This window comes from Gorilla gorilla, chromosome 7, assembly GCF_029281585.2.
Source record: "Gorilla gorilla gorilla isolate KB3781 chromosome 7, NHGRI_mGorGor1-v2.1_pri, whole genome shotgun sequence".
Classification (NCBI taxonomy): Eukaryota; Metazoa; Chordata; class Mammalia; order Primates; family Hominidae; genus Gorilla; species Gorilla gorilla.
In genome coordinates, this window is record NC_073231.2 from 97,158,940 (window position 1) to 97,176,323 (window position 17,384).

The following is a 17,384-nucleotide window of genomic DNA, read 5'->3' on the forward strand; positions in this document are numbered from 1 at the left end:
TCTTAAAAATTTCAACTTTCAAAGTCTTCTCGTGACCATTCTTTTGTGGCTGTATCAGCCTTACGTTACCATTAAATAATTGTCCCTCTAAAAATAATCAGCCATGTAAAGATTTCATCCATCCCCTCAGCCATCCTCTTTTGAGACCCATTAGCCTAACACTGTGTCTATTCCTTGATACTTTTGTTTTTGTTGCTTTTGCTCTTATCTAAATTAGATTAAGTTACATAAGCATCTGTCGGCATTTGCAATATTTTTCCCCAAAATAATAGCATTAGAGAGTTGTAATTTTGCTCTTATTTGAATTGAAAGCCATGTTTTATTACAGAGAAAGTAGAGATCAATTCTGCTAATTTGTTAGCAACTTATTAAGATATTCACTATTTTGGGGGGACTTAACATATTTTAGCTTGTGTGAATGTGTGTGTATGTGTGTGCACATGCGCATGTATGAGACTATGTAACCAGTTTATATTATGAACCAGAATAATAAATGAATCAGAAAAAGGAAACTTTATCCAGCTGTCTCTCCTTTTTTTGAGGTACGTGTGTGGGGGCTGGTCTTGGGTCTTGTAGTTCTTATTTGTGGAAAGGATACTTGATGTTTTACAGTACTGTATATCTGAATTAGTTCATTCCTCCTGTGTTTTGGCCATTGTTCATTGCCACATTAAGAGAGAAATGGGTTTCCATTCAGGGCGAATGATATTGTTGTTTAAAGTAAAATTTCAATATCAGTGTAATATGAGATAAAGGAAATGTGTACATGATTTCTGGTCTTGGAGATTGTTGTAGAAGAATCTCCTGACATGATATTTTGTATTTAATTTACAGGTCTAGAGACCATTGAAAAATTAAATATATTTTACTTGATTATTCCCACTTTAATTTGATAGGAACATGAGATCTGGGAAAATCCAGTTTTTAAACTAAGTTTGTTATAGATTTTATTTGGGATAAACACAGAGAGAGATGACTGTTATTGTAATAAGGCAGACAGATAAGCAGGAGGTAGCTATTCACGCTATTCACATGGTAAGATAAGAGGATCCAGCTGCTTCCAGCTTTACGTTACGTTTGCCTGTTGCAAGCAGAGCAGCCAAATGGGTCTACCTCTGAACAATTTTGATCCTGTCAGTATTGACCACATTTATCAGAATGTTGTCCATATGATTAATCCAGGAGCTTTTGCTAAATATGCCTTTCTTCTCCACCACTGATTTAGTCAATCTGTGATCTTATAAAGTGAGAGCTACATTTTTTTCTTGCTCAGGAACACTCTGCATTTCTGTCTCTTAATAGATAACTTTTATCAGGTAACTTATTCTGAAAAATGGATGAGAAAAAGTTGTTTTCTAGCTTTTCATATGGCTGATGTAAACAGTATATTTTACAAAGTTGCTTACACTAAAAATGCCAAAAGGTGCTTCTTGGTAGAGGTGGGGAAAGATTTAGCCTGCCAATACTAATGAAGCTTCAAGACCTGCCCCTTAACACCATCCTTTCTACCTCTCACCGTGCCTTTATGAAATTCTAGAACAGCCTCTGCCACTGACTCTTCTATAATCACTTTTATCGTATTTTCACCAGACTGTAGGGATACATTACCAGCAAACAAGCAACTCAGATGGTTTTTAAAAAGAAGAAAGGAGTGGTAATTGGTTAACTTTTCATGTATTTTAAATGCAGCAAAAGTGGCTTCTACTGCTTGAAAAATATCTGAAAGATAACTACGGAGCTTATTAAGAAGGGAATTTCATTTAATTTAAAAATGGTAAAAGCTCAACAGTAAAAATTATTGATATTAGAATCAGACAGCCAGGCTTTACAGTGTGAATAATTACCTGCCTCATATTCAGAGACTCCAGAATCTAATGCCTCCTCCATTCTCAAGTCTCTTTGTAACATGTAAAGTCCTTTATGCCCAATTTAATTGAAACATTTGAATGAATTTGTCGTTCCAAGGATCAGCCACAATCAAGATAATTTTATGAACCCTTACTTGTAGATATTTTGGTCACGTTGAAACCACCAGTGGTCATTTAGACATGTCTAAGAAAATTTTCTATGTGCATGTATCATACCAACTATGTAGGCAATAGTCTTTACAAGGAATAAAAATTAACAGTTATGAATTATTTCTTACTCCTTGAGTAAGAAAAGTTGATTTCTTTTTCCACTCTAAGACACTGTACCTGAAATATAAGCCAAGGTCCCATTAGTTGGGAAGCACATGGGTTTATTCATCGGCCCTACCACTGTGACACACAGTTTCAAGCTGGCTGTGCAGCTGGCCAACCAGCCAATGTTGAGTATGCGTCCTTTTTGTCCAGCCCTAGTTCCCCTTCCATTTCAGGCTTCTCATCTGTCAGGGGTAAATCTTCTAGTCTCGCCTATCTTACAGATGCTATTGTGCACATAAAATTATACATGTGAAATGCTTCTAAAATTTTAGTGTGCCTTGAGATATTTTACAATGTTACTGTCCAACCTACCATTCAACAGGAAGACTCTCTGAACCACTGTTTTTTTGTAGACATCTCTGCAATCAAAGGAAAAAGCATTAGTCCAAAGATAATGGTTTTTGGAATCATAAAAATGAACTAAAGCATGAATTTTCTTTTATTTAGGGCAATAATGCTAGACTCTTGTTGAGCAAGTAGAATAAAGTATGATTCATTTTGTCTATAAGTAAACCAATACCTATTCTATTGTGTAACAGACTGTGTCTTGGGGTTATAAGGTGGTTTTAATTACCCTCGTCTTCTTCACAGGATTGGCCTTTGCTGTTCTCTCATCTGTGCACCCAGTGTTTGGTTTATATGGGTCTCTGTTTCCTGCCATAATTTACGCCATATTTGGAATGGGACATCATGTTGCCACAGGTAATAATTCCTATGTTTATGCTTCTAATGTTACTCGCAAAAGAGACTTAGTGATTATTACTGATTACATCTCCTTAGCAGTGTTAATGTCACTGCTGAAAACCACAGCAAATATTAGAGGAAGATATTTACTCTCCATGCATCAGATAGTCAATATACACTGTGGTTTATTGCTATATTACTGTGTAGCCAAGGTAATTGCTAAGGATTCTTTGCATTTTTGAGTTGCAAAGATTCCACAAAAGAAGGGAGATGGGGTGTGGTAGTACACGCCTGTAGTCCCAGCTACTCGGGAGGCTGAGGCAGGAGAATCGCTTGAACCTGGGAGGTGGAGGTTGCAGTGAGCTGAAATTGCACCACTGCACTCCAGCCTGAGTGACAGAGCAAGACTCTGTCTCAAGAAAAAAAAAAAAGGAAGGGAAATGTTCTGAATTTACAATGAAATGAGAGAAAGTAAGTACTTGGGAGGTAAGACTACATAAAATATAGCTACTCAAAAAACAGTGAAAAATATTTTACATGTATTTGATATGTGGACTAAATGATGATCTTTAGGTTTATTCCAGGCTAGTTTATACAATGCTCTTTACTTGGTGTAACTCTTACCTTACCTACCTCTATATTACCAAAGAAAATATGAGGGGTGATTTGGTATTAGATAAACCTGGGTGCATATCTTATTTGTTGTTTGCTGTTTACATGGTCTTAGGTAAAATTTTAAGCTCCATTGCTGCTTTCTTGATAGCAAAATTACCTTCCAAATTCTAATGATTATAGTGAGAACCAGATAATTGATATACAGTGCCTAATTTAATACTTGCTACATAATAAGATTTAATAAAGTTAGCTATTATTATTATTACAAAAATGGTATCTTAGTCTTAACTATTAAGGAAATAATAAAATAATTTTAACTAAAAATATCTATAGAGACATTTCTATTTATTTGGGGATTACATGATCTCAGCCTCTAAGTAATAATATTTCTTGACCATTTCTTCAATGGTCATTTTGTGTTATTGATTGTATCAGTTTTCTGTTGCTGCTGTAACAAATTACCATAAGTTTGGTGCTTAAAACAAGATAAAAGTATTACTCTACAGTTCTGCAGCTCAGAAGTCTGAAATGATATTCACAGGACTAAAACTAAGGTGTCAGCAGGGCTGTGTTTCTTTCTTGGGGGCTCTAGGGGCAATCCATTTTCTTGACTTTTCTAGTTTCTAGAGGCTTCCTGCATTCTTTGGCTCATGGACCTTGCAACCATGCGATATGTAAACATGCAGTATCGCATCTTCAAATTCTCTTTGACTCTGATCTTTTGCCTCCATTTTCCATGTTTAAAGGACACTTCTGATTACATTGGGCACACCTGGATAATCCAGGCTGCTCTTCTTATTTTAAGATCAGCTGCTTGGCAACTTTAATTTCATCTGCAATGTTAATTCTCTCTTACCATATAGCATAACATACTCACAGGTTCTGGGGATTAGGATGGGAAAATATTTGAGAGGTCATAATTCTGCCTACTACATTGATACATATATTTTCTGTTAACATAACATTTTATTTATGTAGATTTGGCTTTTTAAATCAATTAATTTTGTTATGAGGGAAGGAACAACACTTATCAATCACTTACAACATTTCTGCCTAAAGTGTGGCTCATGAACCAGCAGGTTCAGCATTATGTAGGAGCTTGTTAAAAGTGCAAAGCCTTTATTTCCATCTCAGGCCTACTGAATTAGAGTCAGCACTTTCATAAGATCTCTGTTTTTATTTAATCTGTAGGTAATATAGTATATATATGTATTTATATGTTTATGCATATTTGTGTACGTATATTTAAGTTTGAGAACCACGGATGTTTTATTTATTAGGTACTTTATTAAGAGCTTTACATATGTTATTTTATTTTGTTCTAGCATAAGCCTTTTAAATAGATATTATTACCTTTACATTGCAGGTGAAAAGAAAACACTAAAATTCAGAAAGTTTCTGTGAGATCACAGATTAAAGGTCACAGGTGCATGGATTGCAACCCAGGTGTGACCAAATCTAAAGCACAAGCTTTTAACTTTACAACTCACTGTTCAAGAATAAGCTTTTCTTTTGTATTGATGCAAAAAAGAGAAAAGCACAATAATTAATTATAAATTATTAAAGCCTATTTTTTCAATTATCTTGCTTCCTAATTTCCTAACGATTTCTTTTCATTTTTCAAAACATTTAAACATATCCTTAGCAATAAAAAAGTTGTTTTAATACTAACCTCTAAAAACATTTTCTCTGTTAAACCCAAGATAAAAGAAAAAGGCAAAACAAGTTTGTCCAATACACCATAATTGCTTTAAGAAAACAAAAATACACAATTTGAACATACTTAAATACATACTTACACAAAATATTTGATGTCCTAAGGAATCACTGTAAACATTTTACAGATATTTAACTGAATTACTTTGAAATTACCATTTACATAAGACTCTATATTTAACAAATTTTTAACAGTTGTCAGAATCTTATAGTCTACTTGATAAATAATATCCATTTCAAAATACACATAATTTACAGCCTTAGCTGTAGTCATTCAACATTAAAGCCGGAGACTAATTCTGATTTCCCTTCTGTTAAGTCGAATGGGCTACCACACAATAAATGCTAGAGACATTTTATTTCTGCATTTGTACTTCACCAGAGACAGTCAGCTGGGCCTTCCTATTAGTTTTTTATCCCAGTATTTAGGATTCTTTGGGTCATTAAAAAATAAATGATAGGCTGGGTGCGGTGGCTCACACCTGTAGTCCCAGCCCTTTGGGAGGCCGAAGCAGGCAGATCACAAGGTCAGGAGATCAAGACCATCCTGGCTAACACGGTGAAACCCTGTCTCTGCTAAAAATACAAAAAATTAGCTGGACGTGGTGGCGGGCACCTGTAGTCCCAGCTACTCAGGAGGCTGAGGCAGGGAGAATGGTGTGAACCCGGGAGGCAGAGCTTGCAGTGAGCCGAGATGGCGCCACTGCACTCCAGCCTGGGCGAGAGTGCGAGACTCTGTCTCAAAAAAAAAAAAAAAAAGAAGATAATTTTCCCTTATTTTGCAACATATATATGTCAGGGAAAATAGACTAATTATGTTTTGACCTTCCTTTAATCTTGGACATAGGGACTGAGTGTCACCAACAAGTTCCTGCAAATTAATATACAGAACATACTTCTCTTTAAAATAATTTAATTTTGATGCATATGCATCCCACTTCCACAGTATTATTAAGATATTGATGTTACTTTCATGAAGAAAAATTACTTTATTTGGGATTTTGCCTTCAATTTAGATGGCTGGAATGCAATGCTGACTTACTAAATACAATAATAAATTATGTTAGCGGCATCTTTAAAAGTAAACAATTCATAAAATCAGAGTATAAAGACATGAAACATGCTGTTTTGCTCAACAATGTGAACTTTCTTATTTTAATTTAAAATAGGTTTTTTTTAAAAAAAGGAATAAATCAGTTGATTACTTTTTGTGACTTGCAAAGAACATATATTGGAAGAAATACATAACAGTAAAAAACCTGGGTATTAATCCAATGGCAACAGCATTGTTGTAGGAACCAATGTGAGACAATTGGATAATCTTAATTTTTCTCTAAATCAGGGAAATTTATTTAAAGAGCAAAGTTTAACAATTTAGAGAGGATATTGTGAAGACTATATAAGGCACTTTTCAGAAGCAAAAATAAACAATTATTTACTGATGGATTATAATATGATAGGACTTGAGATAGTGTTTTTTTAAAATATGAAATCTCATTTATTCTCTATCAAAATTTTATAATAGATATTTTATCATCATTTTACAAATAAGGAAGCTGAGAGAGGTTAGGTAACTTGACCAAGATCAGAGGTTCATATTAAGTAGAACTGGGATTCGAACTTGGGTCTATTTAACTCTAGGGCTCATATTCACTTCCTATGAGACCCTGTGACCCACAGTACTGTTGAGCTATCAGGTAGAAGTAGTGGTATATAAGGGTACCACTAATAGGCTGAAAGCCTAACCAGGGTAAAATGTTGAGCAAATGAGGCAAAGATAGAGAATTAGTAGAGAGGAGGCAAAGATAGAGAATTAGTAGAGAGGAGACAAAGACAAAGAAGAGACCTATAAATAGATAATATAGAATGTCATCCACAACAGCCACACATATTCACTGGCAGTCCCACTTCCCTTGATTGGCCTTCATTATCTCAGAAACAGCAAAGCATTATCCTTGCTAAAGAAGCAGTACTCCCATGTCCACATTGGCGTGGTGGATATGCCTGTACCCATTGCTGGCAAGTCCTCTCTCTGGAGGTGTTCTTGAAATATGACTCACACGCAGGTGAAGCTTCCTTTTGTTCCCCTAACAAAGCCTTTTAGATGGCTTTCTCTTTTACTGTTCGATTCCTTCCCATCTTCCTCCAAATCCCAGGAAAAACAGGCCTAAAATAAAAAATTAACTCATCTATATGTTTTTAAAAAATTCTGTAGTCAATTTGTTCAGTGGCTTTTGTACAAAACATTTTGCTCTGTGCTCTAGGAGATTTAGACACCAAAAGACAAACTCCTTTACTCTCAGAAGTATCTGATTTGATCTCCCGAGCATCGTGTTGTAATATACCCTCGGAAATATGTCCTATCAAGACCAGATTCTATGGTGAATATTCTCTACTTGGTATTTCCCATCCTGGGTGCTAGAATCTCATTTCTAATAATCAGTTATATTACATTAGTTTCTTGATGTACTCTTAATTTAGTACTTTATGATAAGGACAGTGGTCATGATTTATTGATGATTTATTGAGAATGCCTTATCTCACTAAAAGAATGTTATTCAATCTGCTGTCTGTATTTATGTACCACCAACTCTATGGAACAGAGAAAAACATACAATGATAGACCATAACAGAGCATTCTGACTTTAGTCTTATTAAAAATTATATGAATAGCTACCATTTATCAGGTGTTAACTACATGTCATCTTCTATGATATGTGCTATATTACATTATTTAAGCCTCATAACAATCCCATTGGGTGAGGAATGCTGTTTATAGACAAAAATATTGAGGTGACAGTTCTGGGATTTTAGGCCAGGTTTTTTGGAGGCTGCAATCATCATGTTTTTCTGAATCCATAGCATGTACTGCCTCTCTTATCTAGTAAGACCAAGGATTGGCTGTGTTGAATTTCCATTGAGACCTGTTTCTGTTTGACTCATGTCTCTCTTGCCTTATGCTGCTTTGTGCATGGTTTGTGTTGGGTTGTCTACATGTTGAAAAGGCCCTTTTCATGAAATCTCACTTATGACCAGAAGCAAAGTAAGATCTTCAAGTAATGAGAGCAAATGTTTGCACAATGCTGCAGTTTGTTTCTATAACCCAAATTTGCCAATGCCTCTTTGAGAGAATCAGCATTTCCATGTTCACCAGGCTGCATTCTCAGGCATGCTGTGCCAAGATGGGAGGCTTCAGAACTCTTGACAGGAAGAGGGGAACACACTGAAAATGGTCCCACAAATGTGCAAGGCCATGGCAATTCTTGGAAAATAACACCAAGCCTTATCTAACAACAGTAGACAGAAATGGTATGTTTAATTATTTTATGGGCCACAATATGTTGTTATACAATAATAAAAATATACTCTGCTATGAGACCACAGAGGGTGGAAAGATTAAGCCTAGTTGGGAGGATCTGGGATGGATCCTTATTAGATATGGGATTTGACCCAGACCTTGAAAAACAAATAGGATTTGCACAGGTAGAATGAAGAAGCAAGCATTTCAGGGAAAAAGCTGAATTTACTGAGGTCTTCATATCTATCATCTCATTTATACTCCCCTTAAATACTGAAATGTAGGCATTATTACTCCCATTTTATGGATAAGACCATTTATATCCAGTGTAATGTGCTTTAGGTCACATTATTGGTAAGTTGAGTGGTTGAATTTAAATCCAGGCCGTAATCTTATTTCCTGTACCAGGACATTCTTTATGCCAATCTGCAGAGAGGTGGGAAAATGTCTGAACCAGGAGGGAATAGCAAATAGATGAGTGGCTGTACGTTGAATGAATAAGCATATATGGAGGTAAGTTTCCATTTCATCCATGGAGCGAGGTGAAGAGTGGAGAAGCAAGGCCACAGAGGAGGGGACAGTGTTTCTAACAGATCTGTTTGGTTTCACAATGTAGCTTCGACAGAATCCCACAATTTTTATTGAGCCTTTAAATCGAATTACTAATAGAAGATTCCCCACACCACTTGGTTTCAGGCACCTTTGCCTTGACATCCTTAATATCAGCCAACGCCGTGGAACGGATTGTCCCTCAGAACATGCAGAATCTCACCACACAGAGTAACACAAGCGTGCTGGGCTTATCCGACTTTGAAATGCAAAGGATCCAAGTTGCTGCAGCAGTTTCCTTCTTGGGAGGTGTGATTCAGGTAAGTGATTCTTGAGCACAAAGAAAGGGACACAGCGGCATAGCGAAGGCAGCTGGTGTTTTATTTTTATTCTTGTTCATGAATTTGTCTTTATAGGTGGATAAAGGCCTGATGTGTTTTATCATTATGGAAATGCTGTTTAGAGTCATTACTCTATAAATACTGGTTGAATGAATGAACTAGAATCAATAAATTGAAGTTACACAGAAACAGTTTTTGGTCTTTTAAGAATGAACTTTCTAAAAAATGTTTCAGAAAATGGAATGAGCTTCCTTGTAAAGCAGTGAGGCAATCCCTGTGTCCACACAGTGACTAGGTCGTCACTGTAAGGGAATGTTATAGGAAAAATTCCTGCAATAGGAAGGAGTTGTGACCAGATCTCTAGTGTCCTTCCCAGTTTTCAGATTTTATGATGTTATTGCTTACATCAGTAACAAATGGTGCTTGGTTTATGCTATAGGTTTGCTGATCTGAGGTCACTGGACTCAGATCTGTACCACCAGCATCGTGTTGCTGCCAAGATTGCTACAGTCTATTTCTTCAAAATATCAGAATATGTAATTTGATGTTTCTAATCAGTCGTCAAAATTAGAAAGCTCAGAGGTGACTATAAAATAAATTTAGACAGGCACTGAATATTAGACATGGAATTGCCTGTTTGATAGCCATTTTTGCTTACTGTCTCATGGTCAACTGAATTATGTGTGCATAAACTTCTTGGGTGGCTGTGTTTTGGGTTGGGAGGCTCTATTTTACACCGTAACATTATTTACAAGGTCAAAGATCTTGTAAACACCAAGAAGGGCGAAAAATAGTTGATGATTGGCTGGAATGATGGTAAGAGAAAACATGTGACCTAAAAGAAAGGAAGCATTAAAATTCTTAGAGTTACATTGCCTTCTAGCTATGTGAAATGGCCGAAAGAATTAAGGATGTAAAATGAAATTAGAGTAAGAACTCATGTCTTCATAGTCCTTGAAAGAAATAGACCATTTGAGTGGCAGCTCATTTGCTTAGGAGACTGACCAGACTGGTGGACCAATCAGTATTTTCTATGGCTTGTATCTGAGCTATCATAAAATAAAAATTAGTTGCCTGGGTACCCTGTAACTTTCAGTTTATTTTTCCAACCATGGATGTCAGCCTATTCTGAGGCTTGCACAGATAGGCTTAGTGGCTTTTCCTCCTTGCCTGGCCTGTATGAGGCTCTCTGAGATCTGTCATCTATCCCCATCTCAGAAATAATCAGCCCTGTGAACTGGTAGATCAAACATGGATATATTGCCTTGGATTTGGCATAGGTTTTCCTTAATTTCTATTCATTTAAAATAAAAAATTTTTGTATTAACATTGCAAAGATAATATTGTGTCTGTTTTCTGTCCCATTATTTTTTCATTCATATTTCTTTTTGAATTCATGGTTTTTACTAGAGTTGGATATTCTCTCACTCTACAAAGCATGAAACAAGTAGTTTTAGGTTGTTTAATAGTGTAGTATTAGTTTTAGGTATGTATTAGTATAGTAAAAATCTAAGAGTGTACATAATTAGCGGTAAGACCTGGCAACCTTCTGCTTAGTCTCATTTTAACCATCTTCTGAAAGTTTGAAACAATCATCAGGTATTCTGTTATTATCTAGTATACTTGGATTATGACTTACAATGATAACATATAAAAGTCAAAGCCAGGATTCTAACAACATAAAAAATATATGTCTCATTTCCCCGAATGAAACTCCCTAGAATTATAAGAGCAAAGCAGAATATTATTAAAGATAATAAAAATAATTTTGTTTTCATGGCCTTTTATTACATGTACAATCTGATTCAGAGAGTTGCATATTTTCTCTTATAACTTCATCAAGCATCTGCTTTTCTTCCTCTTTAGCTCTGATCTTGGATATGTGACTTACGTTTTAGCCAATTTTTAAGCAGATGGCTGGACTTTATTTGACCTCCAAACTCTTCTTTCCATTGTCAACTAGAAACTTCAAGAGTTCTGCATCTTTAGGATTTAGCTGCTCAGTCATTTTTCCTTTTATTCCTTCAGATTTGAAATCCACTGAATCAAAGTATCCAGTTTCTACAAACATATGAAGTGTGTGTTTGTCTTGTTTTATTTATTTATTTGTGTATTGTTTTGCTCTTGCTTGCATATTATTTAGTTTCAGGTTGATTTTTTTCTCTCTGAAGATCCAGCTGACAGAATTATTTAGGTTAATAAGATTGTATTGTTAAAGTGTCTGAAACAATCATGTCTGATCTGATTCACAGTTAGAAATGCTCTCACCTGCAAGGAACAGAGAACCCTCCTATCGGAGGCTTACCCCATAAAGATATTTATTGCTTCTTGTATTACAGGAAGTTATAGAAGTAAGTTCTGGGGGGGCTTTGGTGTCTGGCAACACATTCAATTGATGAACTAATCAGCTTTCTGTTATTACATAATAAGGGCTCCATGACTTATTAGGTGTGTTTTCTTTTTGCCTTCTCTTCTTGTAACTGGTAAGTAAGTTTCTCCCACTAAAGTGTAGCTTGTATTTGTCTAAATGTTCCCTACACACAACTCTTTCTCCACTTCTTTACTTGACTTATATTTTTAACATTATTTTAATGATTCTAGTATGTCTATCTCTTTGATTTTAACTTATGCATTTTTTAGAAGAAAGTATAGCATAGAACAATAAATTTCTGATTTTAGTTTGCTTTTTGCCTTTTTTTGCTTTTCCTCCAATGTTTTGTATGTCTATAATATTTTAGTTTGTTTTCTATGTAAGACATTACTTAGAGAACAAAGTTCTTGAGGGTATTAATATGATCTTAAAGCATGTTAAAGTCATCATTGTACCTAGCATAGAACTCTACATGGTAGATTCTCATAAAACTTGTTGAATTAAAAAATGAATTATCTATTCAGGAACTTGAAAACCAAGAAACATAATGCTAGGTAATAATGATTTTAAAATATAAACTGAGTCTGATGTTTGTTAATTTTAATTATTATTATAGAAAGATGGGACTGTAAAAGAAATGCACACTCAGAACTGTCACTTCCCTTCCCTAATGCTGCTATGTATGTATATATCTGGATTTTCATTTTGTTAGGAACATCTCTTCAAGATGAATTCCTAGAATGAGATTACTGGGTCAAAAGGTAAATTCAAAACAAAAACAAATGTAGTTATGTTAGACATTGTTAAATTCCCTTCCAAACGGGTTGTGTCAGTTTACATTCCCATAGCAGTGTATGAGAGTGCCTCAGCCTTACCAACAGAATGTGTTCTCAGCCTTTTGAACTTTAGCCAAGCAGGTGAAAAGTAGTATTCAAGGTAATTTGAGTTTCTTTAATTACAAGTGAGGTTCAACATCTTTTCATATGTTTAAGATCATTTTGTGCTAATTTTGTGAATTGTCTATTTATATTTGTCTCATTTTTCCATCAGAGTTTTAGATTTTTTTCTCTTCAAATTTTAAGAGTTCTTTATATATTATGGATATTAGCCGTTTTTCTGTGATAGATGTTGAAAGTATTTCCTTCTAATTTGGCAGTTGTACTTTGACTTTATTTTACTATGCAAATTTAAAAAATTGTGTTGTCAAATTTATCAGTCGTTTCTTTTACTGCCCATTATTTTGAGTCATTGTTAGCTTTTTTCAACACTGAGTTTATGGAGGAAGTCACCCATATTTTTTTTCTAGACTTCCATGATTTAAGTGATTTTTTTTCTTTTTATATATACATTCCTGATAATTGTGGAGTTTATGCTTGTGAGTGGTGTGTGATATGGATGTAATTTTATTTTTTTCTAAGTTGCTGCCTACTTGTGCCAACATTTATTAAAAAGCCCATCTTTACCTGTATAACTTAAGATGCCACCATTATCATTTCCATATGTACATTTCCATATGTAAAATTTCCATCAATTTTGGGACTTTCTTTGCTATTCTACTGCCTTTAACTCTATTCTTGTGACTGTAGCACCCTGTTTTATGGAGACTTTATAGAATGGTTTAATGTAGGGTAGGACTAGTCAAGCTTTGTATTTTTAATTTTTGTGTGTCTTCTTGGCTATTCTTGCATGTTTGTTTTCCTTATGAATTTCAGCACCAACTTGCATTGGAGGAAAAGCAAAAAAAGGCAAAGAGCAAACTAAAATCGGAAATTTATTGTTCTATGCTATACTTTCTTCTAAAAAATGCATAAGTTAAAATCAAAGAGATAGACATACTAGAATCATTAAAATAATGTTAAAAAATATAAGTCAAGTAAAGAAGTGGAGAAAGAGTTGTGTGTGGGGAACATTAGACAAATACAAGCTACACTTCAGGGGGAGAAACTTCCTTGTATAAAAAGAAACTTGCTGATACTTTTATTGGGATTGTGTTAAACTGACATCTTTATGATGTTGATTTGTCCTGTCCAAGAACAGAGGATGCCTTTCATTTTGTTCAAATCTAATTTTGTGTTTTTCAGAGTGTTTTAAAATTTTCCTCCTACAGGTTTTGCACATTTTTGTCAAGTTTATTCCCAAGGATTTAATCTTCTTTGTTGCTATTATAAGTGGAGTTTTCTTTACCATTATGTCCTCTGGCTGGCTATTGTTTGTGTCTTTGAAAGCTATTGATTTTTGTATGTTAATTTTGTATCCTGATATCTTACTGAATTCTTTTAGTATTTGAATTAGTTTTATTGTTCATTAATTTGCTAGAATTTTTAAGAGATATTTTTACTTCTTTACAAAATCATATGACTGGTGATTTCTCTAATCCAATTGCTTTGGGTTTTGCAACCTCTATTATAACATTAGGTAATTGTGAAAACAGTGGGCGTTCTTGCCCTTTCATGAGCTTACTTATAATGCTATTAACATCTCCACAAATTATAATGCAGTCCTCATGAATAAAGTTTATATGTCTTGTCATGTTAAGAAATTATAAATTGTGTCTTATTTTTGTGTGTTTAATAGAAACTAGAAAAAATGTTGAATATTGCTGAAGCCTTTTCAGCATCTATAGAAATCATCTTACTTTTATTCTCTCAAAACTATCATTTATTATGTTAATAGATTCCCTAATATTGAACCAACTTTAAATTGCAAGAATAAATTCCAGTTGGTCACGGTCTATTTTATTCTTAATGTTGTACTGGATTCTGTTGATTAATTTTCTTCTTTAGTATTTTGCATCATTTTTCTTTAGTGGTACTGGACTGTAGTTTTCTTTCTTGTGCTGTCTTTATCAGGTTTAAGTCTCAATGTTTTACTTTCTTCTTAACATCCCTTCTCAATGCTTTTCAGCATGTATAGCACTTTTGGAGCATCTAGTACTGGAGGTTTTGTAGAATTCCTCTTTAAAATAATGTTGCCTGGTGCTCTTTTGTAAGATAATTTCTTGATGTTCCTCTGCAGTTTCTTCTACAAAAATTGGTCAGTTTAAGCAGCCTAGCTCTAAAACAACCAGAATTGGAAATCTTTATTTTCTTGGAAAATTATATTTTTATCTATCTTTTCAAATGTATTTTCATGTAGGTCTTTAAAGTAGTCTGTTGTAATTTTAAAAAAAATTATTGTTTCAATGTTTTACCCTTTGATATTTTCTATTTTTATATTTGTGCTTTTTCCTTTGTTCTTGATCCAGGCAGCTAGTGGTTTTTCTATTTTGTTACTTTTTTAAGAAAACCAGGATTTTCAAATAGTATGTCTACTTTTTTCCTATTTCTATCTCTGCTTTTATCTTTATTATTTCCTTCAATTTACCATTATTTTATTGTTTGGTTGTTGCTCTTCTATTTTTTCCATCTAGGAATTCAATTTACTTGTTTTTTTTTCATTTTTATTGATAAAAGCACTTAGTGCTATTAATTTTCCTATGCTAATTGTTTGAAATGTATTCTGTTGATTTTTATATATACTGTGTTTTGCTTCAATATTTTTTAGGAATAAAAATTCTGTGATTTCAGTTTGTATTTCCTCCTTTACCCAAAGATTAAGAGAAGAGTTTTTAATTTTAGGTGGGTGAGTCTTTTTGCTTTTCAGTTTTGTCAATAATTTCTAGTGTTATTTCATTGCAGTCAGGGAGTATTGTTTATAATAGCTTATGTTACCTAATTTACTAACATTTTCCTTCTAACCTAACGTATAATCATTTTTTTGTGAGTGTTTCATGAGCACTTGAGAAAAAATATATAGCCTTGATTATCAGAGTGTAAAGATCAGTATATAGCTATTAGGTTCTTCCTTGTTGATTATGATTATTCACTTTTTTGCCTTTTTGATTTTTCTTGCACTGACTGAGAAAGGTGTGTTCATTACTGTAGGCTGCCTTAACTAGAATAATGGAATTGTAGTGGTTTAATTATCTTTTAGGTAAGCTATATATGTTTGTGTCATAAACATAAGACCATCCAATGTCTCTCACTCATTGGCCTTCAGACAAAATAAATAATTTCTGTTTCTCTTCTCTGTTACCATTTGATTTATATTGCTAGTATAAACAAAGTGCACTTATACAACCATAATAATGTAATATGATAGTTTCTGTGTTGTACATTAGAATATGGGCTTTTTAACAACAGCATTATTGAGGTATAATTGCCATGCAATAAATCTTACATATTTAGAATGTACAATTTGATCTTTTGACAGATGTATATATTCATGAACCCATCATCAAGACAATAAAAATATCTGTAATTTCACAAAATTTTTTCTTGACCATTGTAATCCCACTCCGTTAGCTCCCCTCCTCACCCACTGATCTGCTTTTTGTCACTATGAGTTAGTTTGCATTTTCTAGAATTTTATAAAAATGAATGTAATGTCCCTTCCCCTTCTCTTTTTTTTTTTTTTGGTCTGGTTTCTTTCACTCAGCAAAACTTTATTGCTGTTTATATTGTAGATTTATTGCCATGGTTTTATAACAGTAGGAACTCTTGTGATTAGGACTCATGCAATTTCTGACAGTTGATAATGCAGTGACTGAATTGACTGGTATGATAATCTTATTGTTTCCAGTTCTACCATCTATTTCTAAGGCACGTTGTCTCATAAGAAAGTCTTTTAGTGGAATTAATGCAGTTTTGTACTATTAGTATTACTTTACACAAGGAAAAGACAATTTTTCTAGCTAAAAACAGTAAAAACAGTAGCAGCCAAGAAAGGAATTGCTTGCACACTCACAGTAATGAAATGCTAACTTTAAAATGCCAGTATCAATTAGCATTTCTACTGGGGACACAAACACATAATAAAAGCCAATGCACTTTAAAAACCATTGTTATCTTCTCCCTGTAGCTTTTATTATTCCCTGTGATGGACAATTTGCATATTTGTTTTTCCAAGAGCTGAGAGGGGTCTGGGATTGTCCCTTGCCCATTCACCTCTGGAAATTTTCCCAAGCTCTACTTTTCTGAAGAAGCCATAGGACAAGATTTCTGCCATGGGGAAATCTAGTTTGTCTTTTTGATTTTTCTTGCACTGAGAAAGGTGTATTCATTACTGTAGGCTGCCTTCACTAGAATAATGCCATTGTAGTGGTTTGAGTATCTTTCAGTTAAGTTATATATGTTTGTGCCATAAATATATATTCAACAATTATAAAAGTGTGGGTGTTTAGTGACAAAGCCTTGTATTATGATACTAGTGCATTCTGGAGACACATGGTCTTATGTCTTCAAGGATGATAAAAAGACAACTGTAAGCTAAATAGGAGATTCTTCAATTACTTTTGGTGTTGCACTAAACATTTTCTTGCATGTTTTAAATAAGAGGATCAGGAGTATAGAAGGGACACAAGATATAAAACTAGTTTATACTGCCTATTCAACACATCGTACTTACTCTTCTCAGAAACATCATCAACTTTCTTCTTTTGTAATGCAGGAGGAGGACAATCTGAAATCTCTTTTGATAATGTTTCACTGTTTTACAACCATTACAGCAGAAAGTCATTACTCTGTTTAATCTAAATCTTTCCATCTGTGTTTGTACCTGGCAAAGCTAAGAAGTAATAAACTTAACCA

General features: G+C 34.1%; 1 protein-coding gene across 2 annotated transcripts in view; it reads left to right on the forward strand.

Moving 5' to 3' along the window:
* SLC26A7 (solute carrier family 26 member 7) overlaps positions 1 to 17,384 on the forward strand; it is a 155,750-nt gene that overhangs the window by 37,124 nt on the left and 101,242 nt on the right. For both annotated transcript variants that reach the window (XM_055348696.2, XM_019032931.4), the window contains exons 3-4: positions 2,775 to 2,885; positions 9,193 to 9,365. In XM_055348696.2, coding sequence (XP_055204671.2) covers positions 2,775 to 2,885; positions 9,193 to 9,365 — 284 coding nt within the window. The remainder of the gene's footprint in view (positions 1 to 2,774; positions 2,886 to 9,192; positions 9,366 to 17,384) is intronic.